Below are 23,257 nucleotides of genomic sequence, written 5' to 3' on the forward strand. Positions count from 1 at the left end.
CGGAGATGCTTTAACACCTAGATTCTGCCATTGAGCACGCAGAGGAACATTACAAGTGCTTGCACTCACAGATGGAGTGGCTTATTGAATGAAGCATCGTACATATCTCACGTGTGTGATATACACACTCTGTGTCTCTCTCACACACACACACACTTTCACCTGAGGCTGGTGAGCGAATCTATACTCTCACTTAACCACCTGTTTCCATGCAACAGGCTGCTAAAGAGTGTGTGGGAGGAGATGAGGGACAGCTGGAGTGTGAATACAGGCTCTGCCGGCCCATACACAGCACACTCATACACATCAGGCAAATCAGGCCTGGTTTGACTAGACGCTCTCTGAGTGGGAAGCTCTTTTTAAAGCCTTGTGTTCCACTCTCTGTCTCTCTTTCTATGAAGGTTTGTTGTTTTCCAGTAAATCTCCTTCTGCCCCATTCATGAAATCTGAAGCCTTTACCAAAATAATTTTTGAATAAAATTTTCTCCTTAATTGAGTCATATCCAGTTCCACTAGCTAGTTAGGTTTCCCTCTATCACACAATGCTACCAAGCTAGAAAGGTATAAACTAACATGTGCTTCCTCTGAGTCACGTGAAGTGCCGAAGAATCTTTTTGCAGATTCACTGGACAACTTAACACTCTTGGAGGAGAATGCTAACTGCCCCTTCTGGCTAGTTTCATACTACCCATCCAGAGAGAACAAGGCCAATTACCCTCTCTTGGACTCCCAGGGGATCAGAATCACAGAATCATCCTGACAATGGGCCCACAGCTGTGATGATCTACCTACTGTCCTTCAAAGGCAGTTCCATTATTCCATCTAGCTACAGGTTCATGTGGTACACAGACTCTTTGTGAAAGAGTGAATTTTTGGCAATGATTATCTTCTCTCTACTATTTTTTAGAGGCAGTTTAATCTTTTTGTCTATTCTAGTTACATGTTTCTAGAACCATTCATGAATAGTATTGATCTTGTGGCATGGGATACTATCCTGATGAGTCCACTTACAGGTGGGTACACTTCTGGTAAAACCGAGGGACCTCCTTGGCGATGGTATTTTATTGTTTTATGTCTTTCAAAGGCAGTTCCATCTTTGCCCATTCTACATGTTTGTGGAACCATTTGTGAGAACTATTGGATTTGTAGCATGGCATGTCATCCTGATTTAGGAGTACATTCACCAAGGAATACATGGAGCAATGCACTGGGGAACCAGGTTAGCAATGATGATCTCTCAAAGGAATTTCAATTTGACTTCTTGCCAATTCTTGCATGTGTAATATCTGTCTGTGGAATGTAACCCACTGGTCAAAGTATGTTAAGAGGTCCAATTTCTGCCATGAAATACTTTGCACCCCACCACACCATTACCAATAGTTCCATGTGTACCCTGGTCTTCCCAACAGTGATGCCCAGGGCAAGCTGGGATGCATCATACTAGGCACTGTGCTTCCAATGTCCAGTGACCAGTGTTGCTGTTTCCCAGCAGACTTCGACTGCTGTTTCTCGCTCAAAGAGCTACAACTCTGTAAGGTCATTGACCTTACCTTACCTGCCATTCCTGACAAATGGCAACAAGTTTGTCAGTCTTTCAACACCACTGTTACAACAAACCATAATTTGACAACCTGTAGATCATCTGATCAATTTATGTCTGCCTCCTTTCATCAGCATCCCACTTTCACCCACTGGCCTGGTTGTCTTCTGGGTGGTCTGTCATTCCAGATACACAGGAACCTAGCTGCACTGCAGTTCTCTGTACAGTCAAACAAATGTACTTGTAGCCGTTGTGTCTTTCAATGGCAAATCTTTCTTTTTGTCCAAAAAAAAGTATCAAGCCTTAAAAGCCCATCTTTGACCTGTCTCCTCTCTTGTATCTACACTGGATCAAGTAGATTTGACGGTTAAAACCAATTAGGCCTCTTGTCTTCCATCTGGATTCAACCTGTCTGCCTTTTTCAGAGTAAGAGAGACATGGTCCTTTCTTTATGTCATAGAAAACGTAGTAAAAGTAGTAAGGAGAGACTCTACAGGGGCCCGGAGAATAAGAAGAGACATTAAAGGATTTGAAACAATTTAATGAAAGAGAAAAATGAAGGCTGGAGGTGGTCTAACTAATCCGGTTCTGCAGAGAATGGCTTAATCATCGTCTATGTGACCAGTTCATTCTTGAGCACCTGCCTCTCTCTCACTGTCTCCCTCCCCCTCTCTCCCTTTGATAGGAAATGAGGTGTAAATGTAAGTGAGCATGAATAGTAGGGGTGTAAATCATGATGTTGAATCACAATGCGATCCTACATCAATTCTTTTAGCCAGTGATGCGATGATTTTCAATACCTAGAAGTTTGCTGTGATACTGGATCTGCATCGATATGAAATGATATTGTGATGTCAGACCATGACTTAGTTCATGGGTGTCAAACTTAACGACTAATTGGGACATATTAAAACATCTGAACAAGCCCATGGGCCAGAGAACCTGAACTGGACAGCATGGTGGTGCAATGGGTAGCAGTCACCTTACAGCAAGAAGGGTCTGGGTTTGATTCCCTGGCCAGGTGACCAGGGTCCTTTCTGTGTCTGTGTCATTTTCCTCCCACAGTCCAAAGACATGCAGTCAGGCCAATTGGAAAATTGCCCCTAGGTTTGAATGTGAGTGTATATGTCTGTGTGTCTGCCCTGCAATTGACTGGTGACCTGTCCAGGCTGTTTCATGCCTTCCGCCTGATGATTGCTGGTATAGGCTCCCCTGCAACCCAGAAGGACAAGCGGCATAGATTGTGTGTATAACCTGAACTGGCCATTGTTTCAAAATATGGCAGGCATTTGCAGTAGAGCTTTAAATATTCCCCAAAAAAAATCAGGTACATCTTGTAAACCTACCTATTTGCTTGAATATCACAGAAAAGATGACCAGGTGTCTTGCACCTGGTCATCTTTTCTTTGCTGCAAGTACATTCATTCTTGGCATCAATTCCTGAGCTGTTGAGCTAAGCGTTTATATTGCTTAAACTATAGCTGAAACACAGCTAGTGTGTTTGGTGATATGACTGGTGCGGTGGAATTGTGGTGCTGTCCCATAGATTGTTGTTGGGGGAGAAGGGTGGGAGCGCACATTATGTTGCTGTGCATGCTGCGGATTTTAGTGCAGGCCATTGTGTAACAGCGAAGGTCTTGTCTATTATTTTTCTCCCAAAGAAAAATGTTTCCACACCCATGATTGTAAACCTTCTTTTTCTTGGCTGCTACTTCTTGGACGACTTGTAGATTGCTGCTGCATTTTCAGGTGTTTTATTGCGAACGCAAGCATGTAACAAGCTCAGACCTCATGCTACCATCTACAGTGTACAGAGTGGAATTATTCACACACTATTGGAACAGTTGTCAAAATAAACATGCACTCATGAATATTTATGTCACATCGATGACACCAGATCGTTTGCAGTTTGATCGATGCATCGATACCGATGGATCATTACATCCCTAATGAACGGGACTCGAATGTTGTTGGCTGCACATTCACCCATGGGATCTAGTCTTAGGTAAGAACACAATCTACACACACTCAAGAGCACAAAGGTGTGCACAATTCTGCGGTTTAAGAACACGTCATGAATCTGACGTAGACTTTTTCTTAGAACCTTTCTCAAGAACATGTTTAAGAAAAAACATAGAAAGATATTGGTGAATGAGGTCTATTGTTCTGGTGAAGTCATGTGTAATGTCCTAATTTCATCCAAAAATAGTTGAATAAATAACTTTGAAAAGTCCCCCCACGTGTCCCTCCCTCCCTCCCTCCCTCCCTCCCTCTTCTTTCTCCTCCTGTTCCTCACCCGCTGTCTCTTTCTTCTTTTCAACCCAGCTTTACTCAAAGAAGCTGTGTTGGCATGACCATACTGAGTTACAGTGTTGCCAAAGCATTTAATCTTCTCCCTTCACTCTCTCTCTCCCTCTCTTTCTCTCTCATTCTACTCTGGTGTAATCCGATGAGGTGAGCTGGACTTAGGCTCCATCCGTTCACTGCCCACTCCGCTGATCTCTCCGAGTTGCAGTGAGGGCTGTTAGCTGCCAAGCTGCCACTTATTAACTCAAACGTGAAAAGAGCCGGTCAGCCGAAGCAGCACAGTTGTACCACACAACTCAAATCTGAACGGGAGGGTATCGACGGCACCGCGGAGGCAGTGTGGATTTTCCATGTGCCTCCACTTCAATTTGCAAATGGCTTTGGTATTTGTACTGATCTATTTATTTGACAGGGACAATAGGCAGTTTATTATCTCTCTGCAAATTAGCGACAAGCTCAACTTCATCAGCTCGAACAGGTGGTGCTGTGACAGTGATCAAGCTCCGGGAAAGACATTAAGCCTGGAGGAACACAAGATAAAAGATCTCAGGGACACAGAGTACAACGAACATTAACAGAATCAATAATCACAAGGATTACTGCAATAATGAAAGCATGTTATGATTTGATATTACTCCACATTCATGGTTCATTAGCAGAAATGCTGTTGAAGTGAGATTCTGAACTGTCAATCGATAAATATATGTGGAAATATTCTATTATGATTGTATTGTTGCTCATGTGGAGTTGTTTTGCATAAAGAAAGTCATCCTTTATATTTTTGCCCCATTTTTGCCATTGTTGGACTTGACTTAAGTCAGAAATGCATGTAAACGTACACCAATCAGGCATAACATTATGACCACCTCTGTGCTTCTATGCTCATTGTCCATTTTATCAGCTCCACTTACTATATAGTCGCACTTTGTAGTTCTACAGTTACAGACTGTAGACCATCTGCTTCTCTGATACTTTGTTAGCCTCCTTTTACCCTGTTCTTCAGTGGTCAGGACCCCCATGGACCCTCACAGAGCAGGTACTATTTGGCTGGTGGATCATTCTCAGCACTGCTGTAACACAGACGTGGTGGTGGTGTGTTAGTGTGTGTTGCGCTGGTCTGAGTGGATCAGACACAGCAGTGCTGCTGGAGTTTTTAAACACCTCACTGTCACTGCTGGACTGAGAATAGTCCACCAACCAAAAATATCCAGCCAACAGCGTCCTGTGGGCAGCGTCCTGTGACCACTGATGAAGGACTAGAGGATGACCAACACAAACAGTGCAGCAGCAGATGAGCTATCGTCTCAGACTTTACATCTACAAGGTGGACTGACAAGGTAGGAGTGGTCAGTGAGTGGACACAGTGTTTAAAAACTCCAGCAGCAATGCTGTGTCTGATTCACTCATACCAGCACAATGCATACTAACACACCACCACCACATCAGTGTTACTGCAGTGCTGAGAGTGATCCACCACCCAAATAGTACCTGCTCTGTGAGAGTCCATGGGGGTCCTGACCATTGAAGAACAGGGTAAAATAACCCTGGGTTTTAGTGGTTGAAGAATGTAGGTATGATAATAGACAGCGTATTGTCATGGTTAGGGTTAGGTTACATACGCAAATCACAAGCTATTAAATTCCACAGAACAGCCACTTTAATTGAGAAAAATGCCCATTCAAACCTTAGTAAACTGACACCGTATGACACCGGCTGCTCTGGACATTAGACTCTTCTGTTGCTGTTTGTAGCATCTGTGCTGTAACTCTAAATATTATTGTGACAAATAGTGTATAACAATGCATTGGCACTGTCACAAAAAGCTGCTTTTTTTAGTAGACTGACGAGACCCAGCTGGCCTTAAAATAAACCGCAGCCAAAAGACAGCAGGTAGGAGTGAATCACCGCACTGACTCACCTTAAATAGAGTGACAAATAAAACGGCTCATCTACAGACACGCACAATGGCCCAGAATAACCCGAGACGAGGAGGCAGCACGTGAGTGAGCATCTGAATGGCTTTGGCTTTTGTATTTTTCTCAACAGATTCGCTCTGTTGGTTCAGCAGAGATTGTGAATCTATGAGAGTGTGTGTTTTTATCAGTGTGTGTGACTTTGTGTTGCAGAAGCCCGTGGGCTCGTAACAAGGTTACAGAGGCTGACACACTGGCGGTAAATAAGATTTAAAGTGCACCTGTCTGTGTTTTAGTGAGTGGTGTGCTGCTTCATTGAGAGGCTGACCCAGGATGTGTGGTATAGCTGATACACATGGGGATAACTGTATCCCCCTACAGGCCACAGTGGCTGATTTATGCCCCTACAGGGCACAGTGGGTGATTTTATACCCCAACAGGTTATAGGGTTGACTTTGTACCCCTACAGGCCACTACCCCTGTAGTCCAAAGGGGATGATGTTATACTCCAACAGGCCACAGGAGGATAACTTGCTGCCCCTACAACCACAGGGGTTGACTTTGTACCCCTACTGGCCACAAGGGACATCTTTACACCCCTACAGGCCACAGGAGGTGACTTTATACCCCCACAGACCACAGGGGTTGACTCTATACCCCTACAGTCCACTAGGCGCAACTTTATACCCCTATAGTTAACAGGATATGACTTCCTACTCCAGCAGTCCAGAGAAGGATAACTCTGTATCCCCACAGGCCATGAGGGGTGACTTTGTACCCCTACAGGCCCTAAGGAGAGACTTCATATCTCTACAGGCCACAGTGGGCAACTTTATGCCCCTACAGGCCACAGTTTGTGACTATACGCCCCTACAGGCCACAGTGAATGACTGAAAGCCCCCTACAGGTCACACTGGATGATTTTATGTCCCTACAGGCCACAGTGTGTGACTATACGCCCCTACAGGCCACAGTGAATGACTGAAAGCCCCCTACAGGTCACACTGGATGATTTTATGTCCCTACAGGCCATAGTGGGTGACTTAAAGCCCCCTACAGGCCACAGTGAATGACTGAAAGCCCCCTACAGGTCACACTGGATGATTTTATGTCCCTACAGGCCACAGTGGGTGACTTAAAGCCCCCTACAGGCCACAGTGGATGATTTTATGCCCCTACAGGCCACAATGAGTGACATTGTGACCCTATAGGCCACAGTGGGTGACTTTATACCCCTATAGGTTATAAAAGTTGACTTTGTACCCCTACAAACCACAAGAGCCATCTTTACACCCCGACAGGCCACAGGGGGTGACTTGTTATGTCTACATCTTTAAATATATATATATATATATATATATATATATATATATATATATATATATAAATACGTAAATATTGTGTGTAAATATACCATATGAATGTTTGTACAATGTAAATACAGTATGAATGTTTCAAATTACTGTGCTTATAGACAATAAACAATAATTAGTTTACAAATAAAAAATGTACACTTTAAAAAGTTGGTGTCTTGCTTTACTGGTTGGTTGTGAGAAGTTTGCACAAATCTCTGCCGGCTCTCCTCTTTCAAGACGTATTCCAGTTTTTCTGATTTATTTTTTTATCTTTTATTTCTCTGCTGTAGAAACTCAGGGGAGATGCTGCACATTTTCTTACAGAATATGTTTCTGATTGAACCATACACGGAGGAATTGCAGCTCTGTCCAGCACTCTGAGGTCACACTGAGAGCACAGCCTTTGGCGGTCAGTTTTGATGGCCAGGCTGTGCTTGCTGAGTCCATACATCTCTCTCCCACTCGCTCTCTCTTTCCCTCTGCCTCCCCCACTTTCAGTGCTTATTTTTTGCTATAACCAACCTTCTGGCAGCAATGCTGATAAACCCAACTTGATTATCATTTAATGCCACTGTGGCTTCATGGTCACCGTTTAGATGCTCAAATCTTTGTTGGAGTCACAGTAAAGCAGAATAAAGCATTTCTTCGGCTCTAATGTTGAGAGCTTTTTACGTGAGAAAGTTTGCTGATTCTCCTCCTTCAGTTCTTTCTCTCTCTCCTCTGTTGTTGCAGTCCAGAAGCAGCACTTTATTTGTGCTGAAAGTCCTTTGCTGGAGCGCTGTGTTGACAGAGCTTTGAAACGGCACACAGCTCAACAAGGTTATGAGAGAGCTTTCGAGGAGCGCCGTGTGCTGTTTGCTCGCTCTAATGTGGTAAATTCCCCTCTTTTTTGTGTGGAGTGTTCTCAGGTTGGGTCAATAGGACTGTTTTTCTACACTGTTAGTGCCTAAAGCGGCCATTAAAACCCAGACACTCCTCTTGTTCTGATAAAATTCGTGTGGGTTTCATGAGCTATGGATAAAATACATTGGTATACAGTGTAGCCACACTTCAGCTTCTCACTGTTGAAACTAAATACTTTGTTCCTCAGTTTTATCATAAATTTTGAGTAATGTTCAATGGTTACTTGGAAAAAAGTGGAATTATAACTCCTAAAGGGGTATTTCGGCATTTTTTCATCTGTGTTGTACCTTTGATTAACACAAACAGTGCTTTCAACATTTCCCTGCACTTAGAAATGGAACAGAAAACTCACTGAAACTCCCTTGTAATAGAACCCATTGGGCAGCTGCTGAATTCCCTGATGTTCAGGCATAACATTATGACCACCTCCTTGTTTCTGCACTCATTGTCCATTTTATCAGCTCCACTTACTATATAGGAGCACTTTGTAGTTCTACAGTTACAGACTGTAGTCCATCTGTTTCTCTGCATACATTGTTAGGCCCCTTTTACCCTGTTCTTAAGTGGTCAGGACCCCCATGGACCCTCACAGAGCAGGTACTATTTGGGTGGTGGATCATTCTCCTAGTCCACCAACCAAAAATATCCAGCCATTAGCGTCCTGTGACCACTGATGAAGGACTAGAGGATGACCAACACAAACTGTGCAGCAGCAGATGAGCCATCGTCTCTGACTTTACATCTACAAGGTGGACTAACAAGGTAGGAGTGGTCAGTGAGTGGACACAGTGTTTAAAAACTCCAGCAGCACTGCTGTTTCTGATCCACTCGTACCAGCACAACACACACTAACACACCACCACATCAGTGTTACTGCAGTACTGAGAATGATCCACCACCCAAATAGTACCTGCTCTGTGAGGGTCCATGGGGGTCCTGACCACTGAAGAACAGGGTAAAAGGGGGCTAACAAAGTATCAGAGAAACAGATGGACTACAGTCTGTAACTGTAGAACTACAAAGTGCTCCTATATAGTAAGTGGAGCTGATAAAATGGACAATGAGCGCAGAAACAAGGAGGTGGTCATAATGTTATGCCTCATCCTACTATTAAAGTGCACTCTAACAGTGTCTTACCAAAGCTGTTTTTAAGAAACTTTATCAAACTTTCAAACACGAAAGCAGCACAGTTTAAAAGCAGTTTTGGCTACTTTCACTCTTAAGGTTTTCTAGTATCCATGATGAACAGGCGGAGCTGGTGAAAACCCCACCCACACCACAAATTCTTCCCCCTGAAGAATCCCTGTGTCACACCTCCCGCCGGCTCAGCAGAGACTAACACCCCTCACTCAGTCCACCTCCACCTCCCAGAATCCTCTCAGGGAATCACATGACCACAGACTTTCAGCCATCTACCTATCCACACTTTAGTTCACCTGGTTATTGATTGTTGTCACCTGTTCATGTTCCCATATAACCTGTTTGCTTCCTCTGCCTCCTTGCAAAGTATTGTATCAGTCTCCTGTACATTACTGAGCCTTTATTTCCAGTGTTTTGTTTTCTCGCTCATTTTTCTTGTTTATGATTCTAGCCTGACCCCTTTTTTGACTCTGTTTGCCTCTCTCCTGTTGTGACATTTTGCTCGTGTCTTACACTCTCACTTAGCTTACCCCCGTAGTATTGCCCCGTTTGCCTGTGTATGAACCCTCGCCTGTTCTTGTGCTTCATTTCTTGATTACCTTTTATTGAACATTTTAACCACATCTGACTCCTACAAGGCCATCACACAATGCAAGCGTTTCACAAAAACGTATCACTGACGTCAGCGTTCATTCAATTTCCAATCACAACATATCTACAAGTTTCAGATTGAGGCTGAGTCGGCTTCTCACAGTGGAAGGATGGACAGAAACACCTGTGGATGTTTTCAGATCTGAAGCAGCTTGATTTTCTCCTCTCTCTCAGAGATGAAAGCTTTGTGCTGTTTATCTGATGGGGGCAGATTTGGTGTCTACCAGGCCTTCCAGGTGGTTGTTAGGAGTCTCATTTTTCTCTGTAACTGTTTATCATTTTTGAACTCCAGTATTGGAAACCCCAGTTTTGTTCTTTTGACTTCTACCTTACGCGAGTGGGTTATCTTACATCTAATCTCCTCAGAAATATCACCTGAAAAATGAATAACTTGCACTTGAAGGCCGTTTTGACTGGAAATGAGTGGTCCTTGAATGTTCCCATGTGTCAACCCTTCGTTCTTTATTCAGTTGATATCAGAGACACATGAAAAATGGTGGGCAAAGAGTTTACAGTTGCTAAACTTGCTACAGCAGTTTTGGAAATAGCGATAAAGATAGCAGAGCATATATAGGTTTCATGTTATATGTAAAAGCCTTAAAAAGCAAATTTGAGAAGATATGCAAAATTTGAGGAAATCTGGCGACCCCGAGGGTTACATGAATGAAGGATGTTCTCTGACTTTTACACAGTATCGTACATGCTTAGCACAATCGTTTACTGACAGAATCCAGCAGTTGCCCAATGGCTTCTGTTATAAGTGAGTTTTAAGCCTCAGGGTGTTCTGTTTTGCTCTAAGTATGAGGAAACTATCACATGGTATTAGACCATGTGCAGATGTGGTAATAAACAGATTTGGCTGAAAAACGCTGCGATACTCCTTTAAGGTTAATAACTGAAAAATAAACCTTCATTTTCATGCTAGACACTGTCATCTTTCTCTTTGTTTTTCAGCTTTAAGAGTTTATCGATTTGCCCTGATTTCAGAACAACTTCATCAAATATAGTGCCATATGGGTTTATGTGATTTAAGCAGAATGCCATATTGCAAACATCAATGGAGAAAAAAAGAAAAGGAAAAAGCCCTGAAACTCATAATTATCCGAGAGGGCAGCAGCTGTTGCCTGCTTAGTATCAGATATTGGATATTAGCGATAGCGGTGGCCGACAGGACAGCAGATAGAGCTCCGAGATAGCATCTGAGCGAATGATTTAGCACTCGCTCTCTCTCCACAGCCGTTCCTGCCTTTTTACAGGAGACGCTGGGCCCGAGCCAAACCCCTATCGGCTCCATCTCCATACTCATTAATGACGCCTTCTGTGCTCCAGTGGGCAGGGGAAAGGGGGGTGAGGGAGGGGGAGCTGGATTAGAACAAAGCCCACACATTAGACTGGGCTGAGTGGGAAGAGGAGAGACACTCGATTCAGAGAGCTTCGTTGGCAAGGCTCGTTGTGTAACGGTACTGCCAGAACTGTCAAATGTGGACAGTAGTCATGGACGTATCAGCACTGGAGAACAATAACGGCAATCATAACAGTGCAGATGGTCATCACTGGCCACACAATTACTGTTTTTGTCTCATCTTTTTGTCAGCTGTTGGATCAGGAACAGAAAGTTAAAAGGGTTGACCTATCCAAGCTCCGCCCACAAATTTTTCTGACTCATCTAATGGAATGGCTGATGTTGTTTGGTAGCTAGCAAGTGCTGGATGTCAGGCTGAAGAGCTCAAATTGTCCATCTTCAAAGCTTAATTAGACGAGATTTCTGAGTGTACGACACAGAGCGGTAGCTGCTCGTTTTTATTTTAATGCACAGGAAGCCTAGCGCTCGGTAATCACTGCTGTATGTTCTTCATTTTGGTGGCAGCTTCACTTATAGATGGACCAGCCTTCAGAGATTTCCTGTTCAAAGACCCTGTTTGGATGAGCTTCGTAAGATGAAAAAGGGAATAGTGACTCCAATTATTCCAATTATATATAACTATTGACTGAAAATATAATCATAGCTACCAATCAGTGTATATATGTAATGTATATATCGCTGTTGTCAGAACAAAACCTCGTATCTCCAAATTGATAACTTCACAGGAGAAGGAAAAAACCTACTGTACTTTTAATGTAAGTCACTGGAACCAGAATTTTGGACCATTTTGTTTGGTGCGTTCATCATGAAATTTATTTACAATGTAAAAGCCAACAGGTATTTTCAAATTATGTCCAAAACTGAAAAACATCAAAAATGGGGATACAAGGTTTTGTTCCGACAACACACACACACACACACACACACATACATATATATATATATATAATTAATTATATATAGTATAAATATATATAGTAATTACAGGGACTTCAGCGCAAAATGGTTGCGCTATTCTTAGGTTATAGAAGTGTGTAATAAAACTTTGGGCCACCGGTGGGCCCTGGCCATTTAAGGGGTTAAGAACTAATGGCCCCTAGCAGGACCAGCACAGCCCACTGGGGGGCCATTTTGATGACTTTATCCCCATCATACTTGCTACGTATATCAGCATTATGGCAAAAGCAGAAGGCTAAACAGTCAAGATACTTGATGAAAGTGACATGTCCAGCCTTGCAACTGCTGTTGTGAAAGAATCCATTTGTGGGCGGAGCTTTAGGTATGTGAAACTTGTTTGCCTGGCCTTGATGTATAGAATACCCATGACAGCTGCACTCGTAGCAAACTGATCATGGTTAAAAGGGTCGAGGTTATACTTCTTTAGAAAATTACCAATAACTGCCCTGTTAGTAACAGTCACAGGAGCTCCATTTATACCAGTGGTCATCAAATCTGTTCCAACAGATACACCTTCCTCCGGACTTTAGCATCAACCCTATTTGACAGCACCTGGTCCGTCTAACTATTGCCTTTCAAAATCCTGAAAGAGGTATGTTAGATTGGGTTGGATGTGAAAGTTACAGGTGGGTAGATGTCCAGGAGGAGGGTTGGTGACCACTGATTTATACCACTATTAAATTATAATCTCTTCATTTTGCAAATTCTGCTTCGGTTACAGTATTTGGAAAAAAGTGCTAGAGTACAGATGGGCAGCTCATGGACGTCCGTACACTGCCACACAGAATGGTCTAGTGCTTTCCCTGTTCTGCAAATTCACACTGAGGCAAGCCCAAGCAAGAGGATTACAAAGAGTGGCTAAATCAATGCCAGTGGAGCTTGCTGTGTTAAAGCTGGTCAGCATCCTTGGCCTGTCTGTGCAGCTGAAGTGTTTATGGTGTTGTCCATGATCCTGCAACAAAGATCGATATTGGACAGTGCAATTTGTGAGTAACTGAACAGGGATACAGTTTTGGTTGTTTTGGCACAGCAGAGCATTAGATTTGAAATGTAACTATGGATATCAGACTAAAGTGCATAATGTCATAATTCAAGATTATATAACTATATTAGGTGAATCACAACCTTTTTATGTACCCAGTCCTCCCTTTTCGGTGGATCATTGGACAAATAAACCTCATCTTAGAAAAATGGTCATGGTTAGTACTCAGTGACAATCTGAAGTGCTGTCCCATAGAAATCACCAGGCACTGCTCTGGTGTTGCTCTGTCAGGCCTCTAATGCAGCCATTTTCATTTTCTGCTTGTTTATTGGGCTTATTGTGTTCAATCTTGTCTTCAGGAAGTGAAGTGCTGCCAGTGTGGTTCAGGTTGGGTAATTGATCTTGGCCAGTCAAAAAGAGTCCAGTTTTTGGCCCTGAAAAATACTTTGCTCCTTTTTTGGTTATTTTCTTTGGCAAAATAATCCTTTAAAATCCACTGCCATTAGCAGTTACATCACAAATGAAGACAAGTGAACAGTTCTGCCGGTAGCTGTACAGGCCCACGTCTCCATCATGATGCTACCTCCGCCATGTTTCACATATGATTACAATTTTTATCTCCATACTTACTTCATTCCTGTACTCTGGTGCAGGTTCCTCTTCATGTCTTGTGAACATTAGCCTTTGTCCCAAGTCTGTTTACATGGCTGTTCTTTTCTTGAGCTTACCTTTTGTGTATTTTTTAGATTTTTGACTAATTCTCTTCCCAGTGTAGTTATTGCCAGTTGCAAATGCCTGCTAGGTGCTCCTCAGCTTCATGCTACCAAGTCGGGAGGGTAAAGGCTTATATGTGCACTAAAGCAAATTCATTGGACAGTTCAATGCGGTTAGAGGAGAATGCTAACTGCCAACTGTGTTACCTCAACTAACAGGTGACTTTGATAACTTTGGCATCACCAGGGATCGAACTTGTGATCTCCCAGCAATGGGGCCGACACTTAAAAGAGTTGTGCCACTCACCCAGTTCTAGATCTTTTGTTAGCTCTCTTGTGCACAAACAGAATACAACTGGCCAAGAAACAACTGAGCAGCTAAACACCTGATTACATACAGTGCCTTGAACTGTGTACTATATGAAACAGCCAATGTAGCTGTAAATACCTTGAATGAAAACTGAGAATCTGCACTACAACCTCAGGCAAGTCATTGCTTCATTTCAAATCCAGTGTACTGGACTACATAGCTAAAAACACACGTCTTATGTCACTCTACACATGCATACAGATTGCTCTAGGTCTTCCTACATATGGGTGAGAATCAAGCCCCCTGATCCGCCGTACTCCCTTGGGGTTAGTCCACATTCCCGTCTGTCAGATGTAATAAAGTATACTTGTTTACATAAAGATATGAAACTATGACCTCGCCTCTGAAAGCCACGGGGACAGCAGCAGAAAAAGAAGTTTGCATGCTGGTTACCGTGGCAACCGTGCATCTTATTTTAAGCCCTTTTGAAAGCCTGGCCTACGAGCTCGTCCTTGAAGGTTACGTAAGCGAATTACTCATAAAGGGCTTTCCTATGGCAAGACGCTACACTGCCTTACATCCAGCGGGGGGTTTTGAGGCCACCGAAATGCAAACACATTATGTGGACCCCCCCACCCCACCTCCACCACTGCTGCCCACTCTTTGTGCATTTGAGTGGGCACGAACCTGATTCACAAAACATCTCTCACCCACGGTACAGTAAAATGATTCGTCACGTGTCGATTCGTCCACCTACACCATTCGAAATGTGCATAAAAGCGTTAAAAATGTCCGAATTAGCCGTTTTGTTCTTAGACCCAAGAATAAATCAAATATTAAGTTCTGTAAAAACGCCTGGAGACATTTGAGCTGCTCATAATACTTGTCTAAACTATCCTAATTTCTTCGAGATACAGAAAATACATCCAGGGCAGTTTAAATGAGAGAGAGAGAGAGAGAGAGAGAGAGAGAGAGAGAGAGAGAGATAGAAAGAAGAGAGAGAGAGAGAGAGAGAGAGAGAGAGAGAGAGAGAGAGAGTGAGTATGCCTTTGTGAATTACGGCCTAAAACGTGTCTCTGCCTCCTCTTATCTCTGTAGTCCATAAGCCCCCTCTCCACGTTCTCTAAACCGTGTTAACCCGCAGATCCGCTTTCCGTTTCCTCTCTGCCGTGCCGCGGCTTCCGTCTTTAGCCGTGCTGCAGCAGCCGTTGGAGAGAAGAAGCCGGAACGGAATGACTCGCTTCGTTGCGACGCTGCTAATTCACTCCTTTATGCGATAAGCACTTGAACGCTAGCCCGGTGCGCTTATCGAACCAGCGTAATCTCACTGCGGAGAGAAAGAGCGCCCTTGCTCTGCTGATGCGACTTTCTCCAATGAAGTGAGATTAATTTAAAAAGAAAAAGAATAGGGCTGCTGTGACAGGCGTTTCTGCAAGGGATTGGCTGTTAAGAGCGGAGCGTTAGCGTCGATAACAACGCCTCCATCTTGCTGGGTCTTTTTTTTCCACCCTGTGGAAATAGCCTAGCACTGCTGCCCTCATTTCAGTGACTTTTTGCATAATCACCTAAGTAATTATTCCATTCACCTCTCCATGCTCTGCCCACAAAAGCTCTGTTTTGTAGCTACTGTTGCTAAGTTGGACGAGTTTTGGAGAACGCTGGCTGATGTTCTGTTTGTCCTATTTGATGTCCACCCCTCCAACCCCAATCGTAGTCCTTTGTGTGCAAGAATAAATAATAAAAAAAAAGCAAGAATGAATAATTCATATGAAGAAAGAAACAATGTAAGATGTCTGGTCTCTGGAATGTAACATGACATTCCAGCTATAACAGTCTCCGCTCTTCTGGAAAAGGGTTTCCACAAGATTTTGGAGTGTGTCTGGGGGACTTTGTGCCCCTTCAGTCAAAAGAGCATTTGTGAGGTCGGGCACTGATATTGGACGAGAAGGCCTGACGTTCCGGTTCATCCAAAAGATGTTCAGTGGGGTTGAGATCAGGGCTCTGTGCAGACCACTGGAGTTCTTTTACATTATATTTGTCAAACCATCTCTTTATGGAGCTCTCTTTTTGCATGGGGGCACAGTCATGCTGGAACAGGAAAGAGCCTTTTCCAAACTTATCACCTTTATTTCACATACATTTGCATTTATTTAAATGAAGTAATTGTGGTAAAATACTGTATGTCAGAAAAACTAGTTGAACTAATGAAACAATATTCCTAGGAAATTCACTGTAATTTGACTGTAATTTTACAGATTTTGGCCATCATTGAGAAAATATACTTTTACTATGATGACTACAATATGCTGATAACAATTTACAGGCTCTGGAAGTAAACAGATGTGTTGTTTGGAAAGGGGATATGTGCCACATTACATCATACTAGTCCAGGGGTCGGCAACATGCGGCTCCGGAGCAAACATCAATAATTTGGAGATGAATGGACTTATTTGCATTTATAAGCACTCAAGCTGGTTTCCTGATGCGTTTAATCTTCAACGAAAAACTGCCAAACACTAAAAAGTCACAAAGCTGAAGTCATTTTCCCATTCCACCTTAAATAGTGCTCCAGTTACATTCTGGCGTCTCGGGCACCATTTAAATGCAATGTGAAAATACGAACAAGAAGCTGGCAAATGAGAAGCTGACTTCAGCCTCATACAATATCAAACATTTTACAAGAAGTTTTTCTACTTTTGAGGAAAAGTTTCCTGCCAGAGATGCGAGAAAAGCAGCTATAACTGAGCTAAAGCTTAAAGTAGAGCAAAGTAAGTCTGAGTGTTCGTTATATAATATTACATTTGTTAGCCTATACTAGTACATTAGCACATATTTACAGCCAAGATGGTAAAAAGGACATAAAATGTTGTGGCTCCCAAGGTGGTTTGATTTTTGTTGAAAGGACAAAACGGCTCTTCTTAACATTTGGGTTGCCGACCCCTGCACTAGTCCATTATTGGCTCAGGAACCTTAAATGACCTCTTATACTGCGTATAACTAGAAACAGCCCAGTATGGCAGAAATCCAGTTCAACCTAACGAGAAACTGTAGCTTTATTGGTCTTATTGAATCTCCTATCCAGTTATTCAGCAAGTTAAACACCCCCTTAGAATAACTCATATGGGCTTAGGGACCATGATGACTGTTTTACCATAAAAGTGGTAGCACAAAAATGATTTGTGCTTGGTTTGTACAACAGTAGTGTGTGTTTGCAATGTGTTGGCTGAGTGTTTTCATCTGTGTTCAGCATGTTTAAGGCTTAAATTTGGCTGTAAAATTTGGGTGTATTATAGAGGTTTTTAGTGAGGCTAATCCACTGGCTTTAGCTGTTTTAAAGCTAGCTAACGTCAGAACCTCCAGCACTCGCTGAAGTTACTCTACAGGATTTGTTGACAAAAAACCTGATCTCATTGTTCCTTTTCCTCACGGCAGGCATGGTTTGGACCACTTGTGTAAAAAAGCGCCATTTTTAGCTGAATAGGTTCATCTGTCTTCGCTATCTGGAGCTGTCATTATAGTGACAGAGTCACAGCAATAAACCTTCTCGCTGCTCACCCCCCGCAGAGAGAGAGGGAAGGAGAGAGGGATAAAAGACAGGCAGGGAGAGACAGTGAGGCAGAGAGGAGGAGAAGAATTGACAGGTAGATGGAGGTGTAGGTAGCTGATTGCACCATATCATGCTGTTAGCACGCAGCAGGCTACAGGGATTTGTCTTCATTCAGCCGAGCCTGAGCTGCGTGTGAATACAGACACTATAGGAGGCGGCAACGGTAACAGGAAGCCCTTAAGCGTAGAGTGTCCAGCCAGCAGCGCCGTAGAGCGCTTCCCGATCTCCAAAGGTGCTGATGCAACATCACCGATCAGCGCAGGCCTCTTTCAAGGCCTGAAAGGCTTCTGAGACTCTGCCCTTACCTCATGTGCGCTGTGCGAAGAGGAAGAGAAGCAAATCTCATTTTCAAAGCATCAGTTCATGTTCACTCTGACAAAAATAGTCGCTGCAGAAGTGATGGCTGTGTTCCTAATACGTTCCTAGAAAGCTTATCATGCTAAGCATTAGTCTACTTAGCTCCTGAAAGCTGCCTCATTTCCTTAAAAATACTGAGCTTTTTTATTCAGGATAGCAGACTGACACAATGCAGCCTTGAAAGGTATTTCAAGGAATATATGGTGCTACCATAGCTAGATTTTTGCATAAACATCAGTGGTGGACGAAGTTCACAAATCATGTACTTGAGTTAAAGTAGAGATACCCAAGGTAAAATATTACTGCAGTAAAAGTAGAAGTTCCTCCCTTTAGACCTCCACTTGAGTAAAAGTACAAAAGTATTTGCCTTCAAATGTACTTAAGTATCGAAAGTAAAAGTACTAAAAGATTAATTATGACTCTAATGTCTTATTACTGTTTTCGTAACAAGACTCACTTCATTAACTCATGAAAATACTCCAGTGTTTCTCTTGGTAAACCAGTCTTTTAATAGAGTCATTAATTAGTGACGCTGATGTCTATTAAAATAATCATAAGCACAAAACACTGAATGCAAACAGTTTCCATTATGTAGAACTGAGAGGCTCTGAAATCACTTTTGAACAAGCAGAGTTTCAGTTTAAGATTTATTTGCAACTCAGTTACAAGTTTAAGTTTAATAAAAACTTTAAACTCAGGTTCACAAATGAGTTTCCTTTACTAAACTGCATCTGTAGGTCTCTGTTCATAAACGTAAACTAGAAAAAACTAATTTACTATAAAATGAAATGTGTTTAAATAAATTCAGTAAAAAGACACATCAGTCACAACTGCATATGAGTACATATTTCTATATTGTGGTCTGTTTACACAAAGTTAGGTTAGTTCATCATTTATGTTGAATAGACTCTCCCAAAATTTTATGCTGCTGCTCTGATGTTGAACCGTGTGCTGCACTGGGTCGGTATAACCAACAGGTCAAAACAAGCTCAAAACAAAGTGACCGCTGTGACCTGATTGGTGTTCTTGCTTCCAAGCCATAATGTAAAAAGCCACTGGAACAATGTAATTATCTCATTGCCAAACCTTACTAAGTCATTGCCATGATTAAATTATTTAATTTCCAAGCTTTACTATATCATGGCCACAACTTGATTATCTTGTTCTCACACCTTACTAAGTAGTGATTATGACTTAATTAAGTTACGGCCATGTCTTAATTATGTCGTTCCCACATCATGCTAATCTGATTCCCACATCTTGCTAATTTGTGGTCATGATTTACTTATCTCATTCCTGTGCCTTACTAAGTTATGGCCATGACTTAATTATCTCATTCCCACACCTTACTAAGTTGTGGTCATGATTTAATTATCTCATTCCCATACCTTACTTAGTTATGGCCATGACTTAGTGATCTCATTCCCACATCTTACTAAGTTGTGGTCATGACTTAATTATCGTGTTCCTACGCCTACTAAGCTGTGGCCTTAATTGTCTTCTCACCACGCCTAAGTCATGGCCACAACTTAATCACCATGTTCCCAAGTCATAGCCACAACGTAATTATCTCATTCCCCCCCCTTGCCCCACCAAGTCACGTCCATGACTTAATTATCTCATTCCAATGCCTACTAAGTCATGGCTATGACTTAATTATCTCATTCCTATGTCTTACTATGTTGTGGCCACAACTTAATTGTCTTGTTCCTATGCCTTACTAAGTTGTGACCACAACTTAATTATCTCATTCCCACATGTTACTAAGTCATTGCTGTGGCTTAATTATTTCATTCCCATGCCTTACTATATCATGGCCACAACTTGATTATCTTTTTTCTCATGCCCTACTAGGTAGTGATCATGACTTAACAAAGTTATGGCCATGACTGAATTATCTCGTTCCCACATCTTACTAAGTTGTGGTCATAATTTAATTATCTCGTTCCCATACCTTAAGTTATGACCACGACTTAATTATCTTGTTCCTACGCCTACTAAGTTTTGGCCTTAATTGTCTCCTTCCTACAACTTACTAAGTCATGCCCATGACTTAATTATCTCATTCCTACACCTACTAAGTCATAGCCATAAATAAGTTGTGGTCACAACTTTATTATCTCATTCCTATGCGTGGCTAGTCTTAACACCTTGGCAAGTTGTGACCACGCCTTATTTTTATGAAGTAGAAATGTCACCAGTGGGGCTCTGTAACAGCCAATTTTACTCGTTTTGGATAATTAGCCGGAATTATGGGGGTTTGTTGCTTTGTTCTGCTCGAGTGTCCTAGCAAACATGAAACTTTGATGAAAACTGTAGTGATACTGACCGGTAAAGTTCGATTAAGGGCAGAAATTATTGTTTTCTAACCAGAGTACCTCAGCAAGCTGTTTAGTGAGGTTCCTTTTGTCATAAATGCTGCCCACCTGTACAGCTGCTCACTATGTGTTGAGTCCATGTCTCTTTCTGGGAAGGTCAGCTGCACTGTACATCCTCCCTCAGGCCTAAAAGGAGTGCCTCACCCAAAAAAGTGCTGACAATGTTAACAGTGCTAATAATGAATGATGGCCATTTGGGGTCATCTATCAGTAAACAGTTGTGATTAAACCAAAGGCTTTTATTCATTTTAGCTCTGTTTGCATTTGTGGTGTAAGTGTTCCTTTAAGAGGAAAAAAGGTGCACATTTTTCTCCCTAATAAACATTTTCTTTGTTATTTTATTATTGCAGAGCTCAAGAATGTGAGGCCCCATAAAGGCACAAGTCTCCCTCACAGCGCTCCATGTTGAAGGGCATTTTGATGTAAAAAAGCTCTGCACAATAAAATAAAGAAAGAAAGAAATAAATGCTCCCTCCTCTCCTCCGTGGGGCATTCGTCTCGCTGACTCGGCACTGCGCATTTAAAAGCCTATGTCTCATCAGCTTTTTTTTTTTTCCTTCAGATATAGCTCTTCTATCTCAGGGGCCTTGCTCCTCTCATTCGCCATAACTTCACTGATGCCTTCTGGCAAAGATGGCGCTGTGGGCTGGAGGGAAAAGGCCTCAAATGAAGTCTTCCATCCATGTACGTCTGTAAAAATTACATTATGAGACAATGCTGTGTTGAAGTTCACTCGGAAGTGGGCATTGAAAAGCAGAAACATTTTATTGAAAGAAAAAGGTTTTGCAACACCTTTATCACCCATATGAAGCAGTCATTGCCCCCCCTTAAGCTCAATAACCAATTGTGTCACCTTTGGTAGCTACACCTGCAACCAAACCCTGTCGTATAAACTGGAAACTGAGATTTTTCATATTGCTGTGGAGAAATTTCGGCCCACTCTTATATGCAGAACTGCTTTGATTCAGCCACATTGGAGGGCTTCTGGAATTTACTTAGATTGTGACATAGTGTGCTTGTAATGTCCAGGCAGCCTGCTAAGCCACCTCCAGCTGCTAGGAGGGGCTGGAGAGCCAGGACTGAGTAATTAGGATTGAGCAATAGCAGCTGTGGGCACCCTACTTAAGGGGTGCGTACACGCTGCTCGGCGCTCAGTCTTGAGTTCACGCTGCTACGTGCATGTTGCTCTGACTAACCTCGTATCGGTATTTGTTTACCACATTCCCTTTTTTACTCATTCTTTGTCCAGTTTATTTTCCCAGCTCTTAGCCCCTTTCGGTTCTTTTCCGAGTTGCACCTTTCTCCCTACTCTCAGTTGCTCTGCACTTGAGGCTGTCCTCTCATTTTTGCCAGGTGGTTCGTCCTGTAGTGCTCCTGAGGGTCATGAGTTTGATCCTGACTCAGCCCCTTGGTGTGTTACAGTGCTGCAGGTTGAGCCTACTTCACATTGCTAAAGAGGCCCTGTTTAAGTGATGTTTAGATTCAACAGTAATCAAGTCAAGGCATGTCTAGTTTAGTTGACCCCAGTTATCAACTAAATTAGGTTAACTCTTAGAATTTTATATTAATATGGTATAATTGTTTTGGTATTTTGGTCAATTACAATTCTAAAGTATTTATGTGAGAAAGTCACTCGTGCCATAGGGTGGACTACTGAAATATGTCATTATTTGACATGTAAATGTTAACCGAATTTTGATGTCTTTATGAATTTGGCTAATTTTTTGATAAAAAATTGTTACTAAACGTTGTGTTTCTATAGATACTTGGAAACAAGTATGAACTTGGATACCTTTATGGTCTAGAGACTAGAATGTCTGTGAGCTGAAAACACTAGAAATTGATGGTAATTCTTTTGCTTATTATTATTGAGTGAAAACAAATAATTAGCACAAAGCAGCCATCTTTTTTACTGATTTGTCCTCTTGGATTCATGCTGAGTGCTAAAACTCTACACAGCAAGACAGGCTTTACTTTTAATTTCAAATTGAGGTGCATGTTTACTATTATGAGTGTTCTGAGGTATAAATCATATCAATCTTTCAACCCTTTGTTATGATATGAAGGCTAAAAGCAGAGATATAATGTTAGCGAGTGGATTTTGGGTGGTGTTTGGAGCTGGATTACTGGCTGATGGTCACAGGGCAGGGTACATGGTCAGATGGTCAGAGTACAGTGTGAATCATGTCACTGTTTTAACCATTTGTTGTAATATGAAGCCTAAGAGCAGAGCACTAATATCAGGATTTTAGGTGATTTTTCAAGACAGATTACTCACTGATGCTGATGTTACAGCTCAGTGATCTCATGCTAGCGAGGGCCGGGTCTGCTGAGTGTTCTGATATGCACATCATGCCTGTAGCTTAAGCCATTTAGAAGTTAAGAAAGCTAGACAACTAAACACGTTGCCCACAAAATGAGGGCTTCGGATTCTAAGCGTTAATTGGTTGATTGAGGAACTAAGGGGGCTATTATTTTATATCACACAGGGCCAGCTGGTGTTTTTTTTCCTTCCTTTCCGTCTTTGTCTAATATTACATTTAGTTTGAAGATTTGAAACAATTATGTGCCAGATGTGCAAAAAAAAGAAGAAATCAGGAGGGGCAAATACTTTTTCACAGCATTGTACAAGCTGTAGAGGTTGAGTAGAGTTAAATTATCGTACTTCTACTTGAGGTTATTTCTAATAAAGTATTCATAGCTATTTAGCAAAACAACAGATTTTCACAAATATACCAGCAGAACGTCATTCCACTCCTGCTGTGTGGGCACCACTGGCAC

The 23,257-nt window shown here is 42.2% G+C and overlaps 1 protein-coding gene across 1 annotated transcript in view; it reads left to right on the forward strand.

The window, feature by feature from the left end:
• Positions 1–23,257, forward strand: part of dlgap2a (discs, large (Drosophila) homolog-associated protein 2a) — a 404,743-nt gene that overhangs the window by 252,810 nt on the left and 128,676 nt on the right. The window contains exon 6 of the mRNA XM_036593314.1: positions 12,273–12,285. Within this exon, the coding sequence (XP_036449207.1) occupies positions 12,273–12,285 (13 nt within the window). The remainder of the gene's footprint in view (positions 1–12,272; positions 12,286–23,257) is intronic.

This window comes from Colossoma macropomum, unplaced genomic scaffold, assembly GCF_904425465.1.
Source record: "Colossoma macropomum unplaced genomic scaffold, Colossoma_macropomum, whole genome shotgun sequence".
Lineage (NCBI taxonomy): Eukaryota > Metazoa > Chordata > Actinopteri > Characiformes > Serrasalmidae > Colossoma > Colossoma macropomum.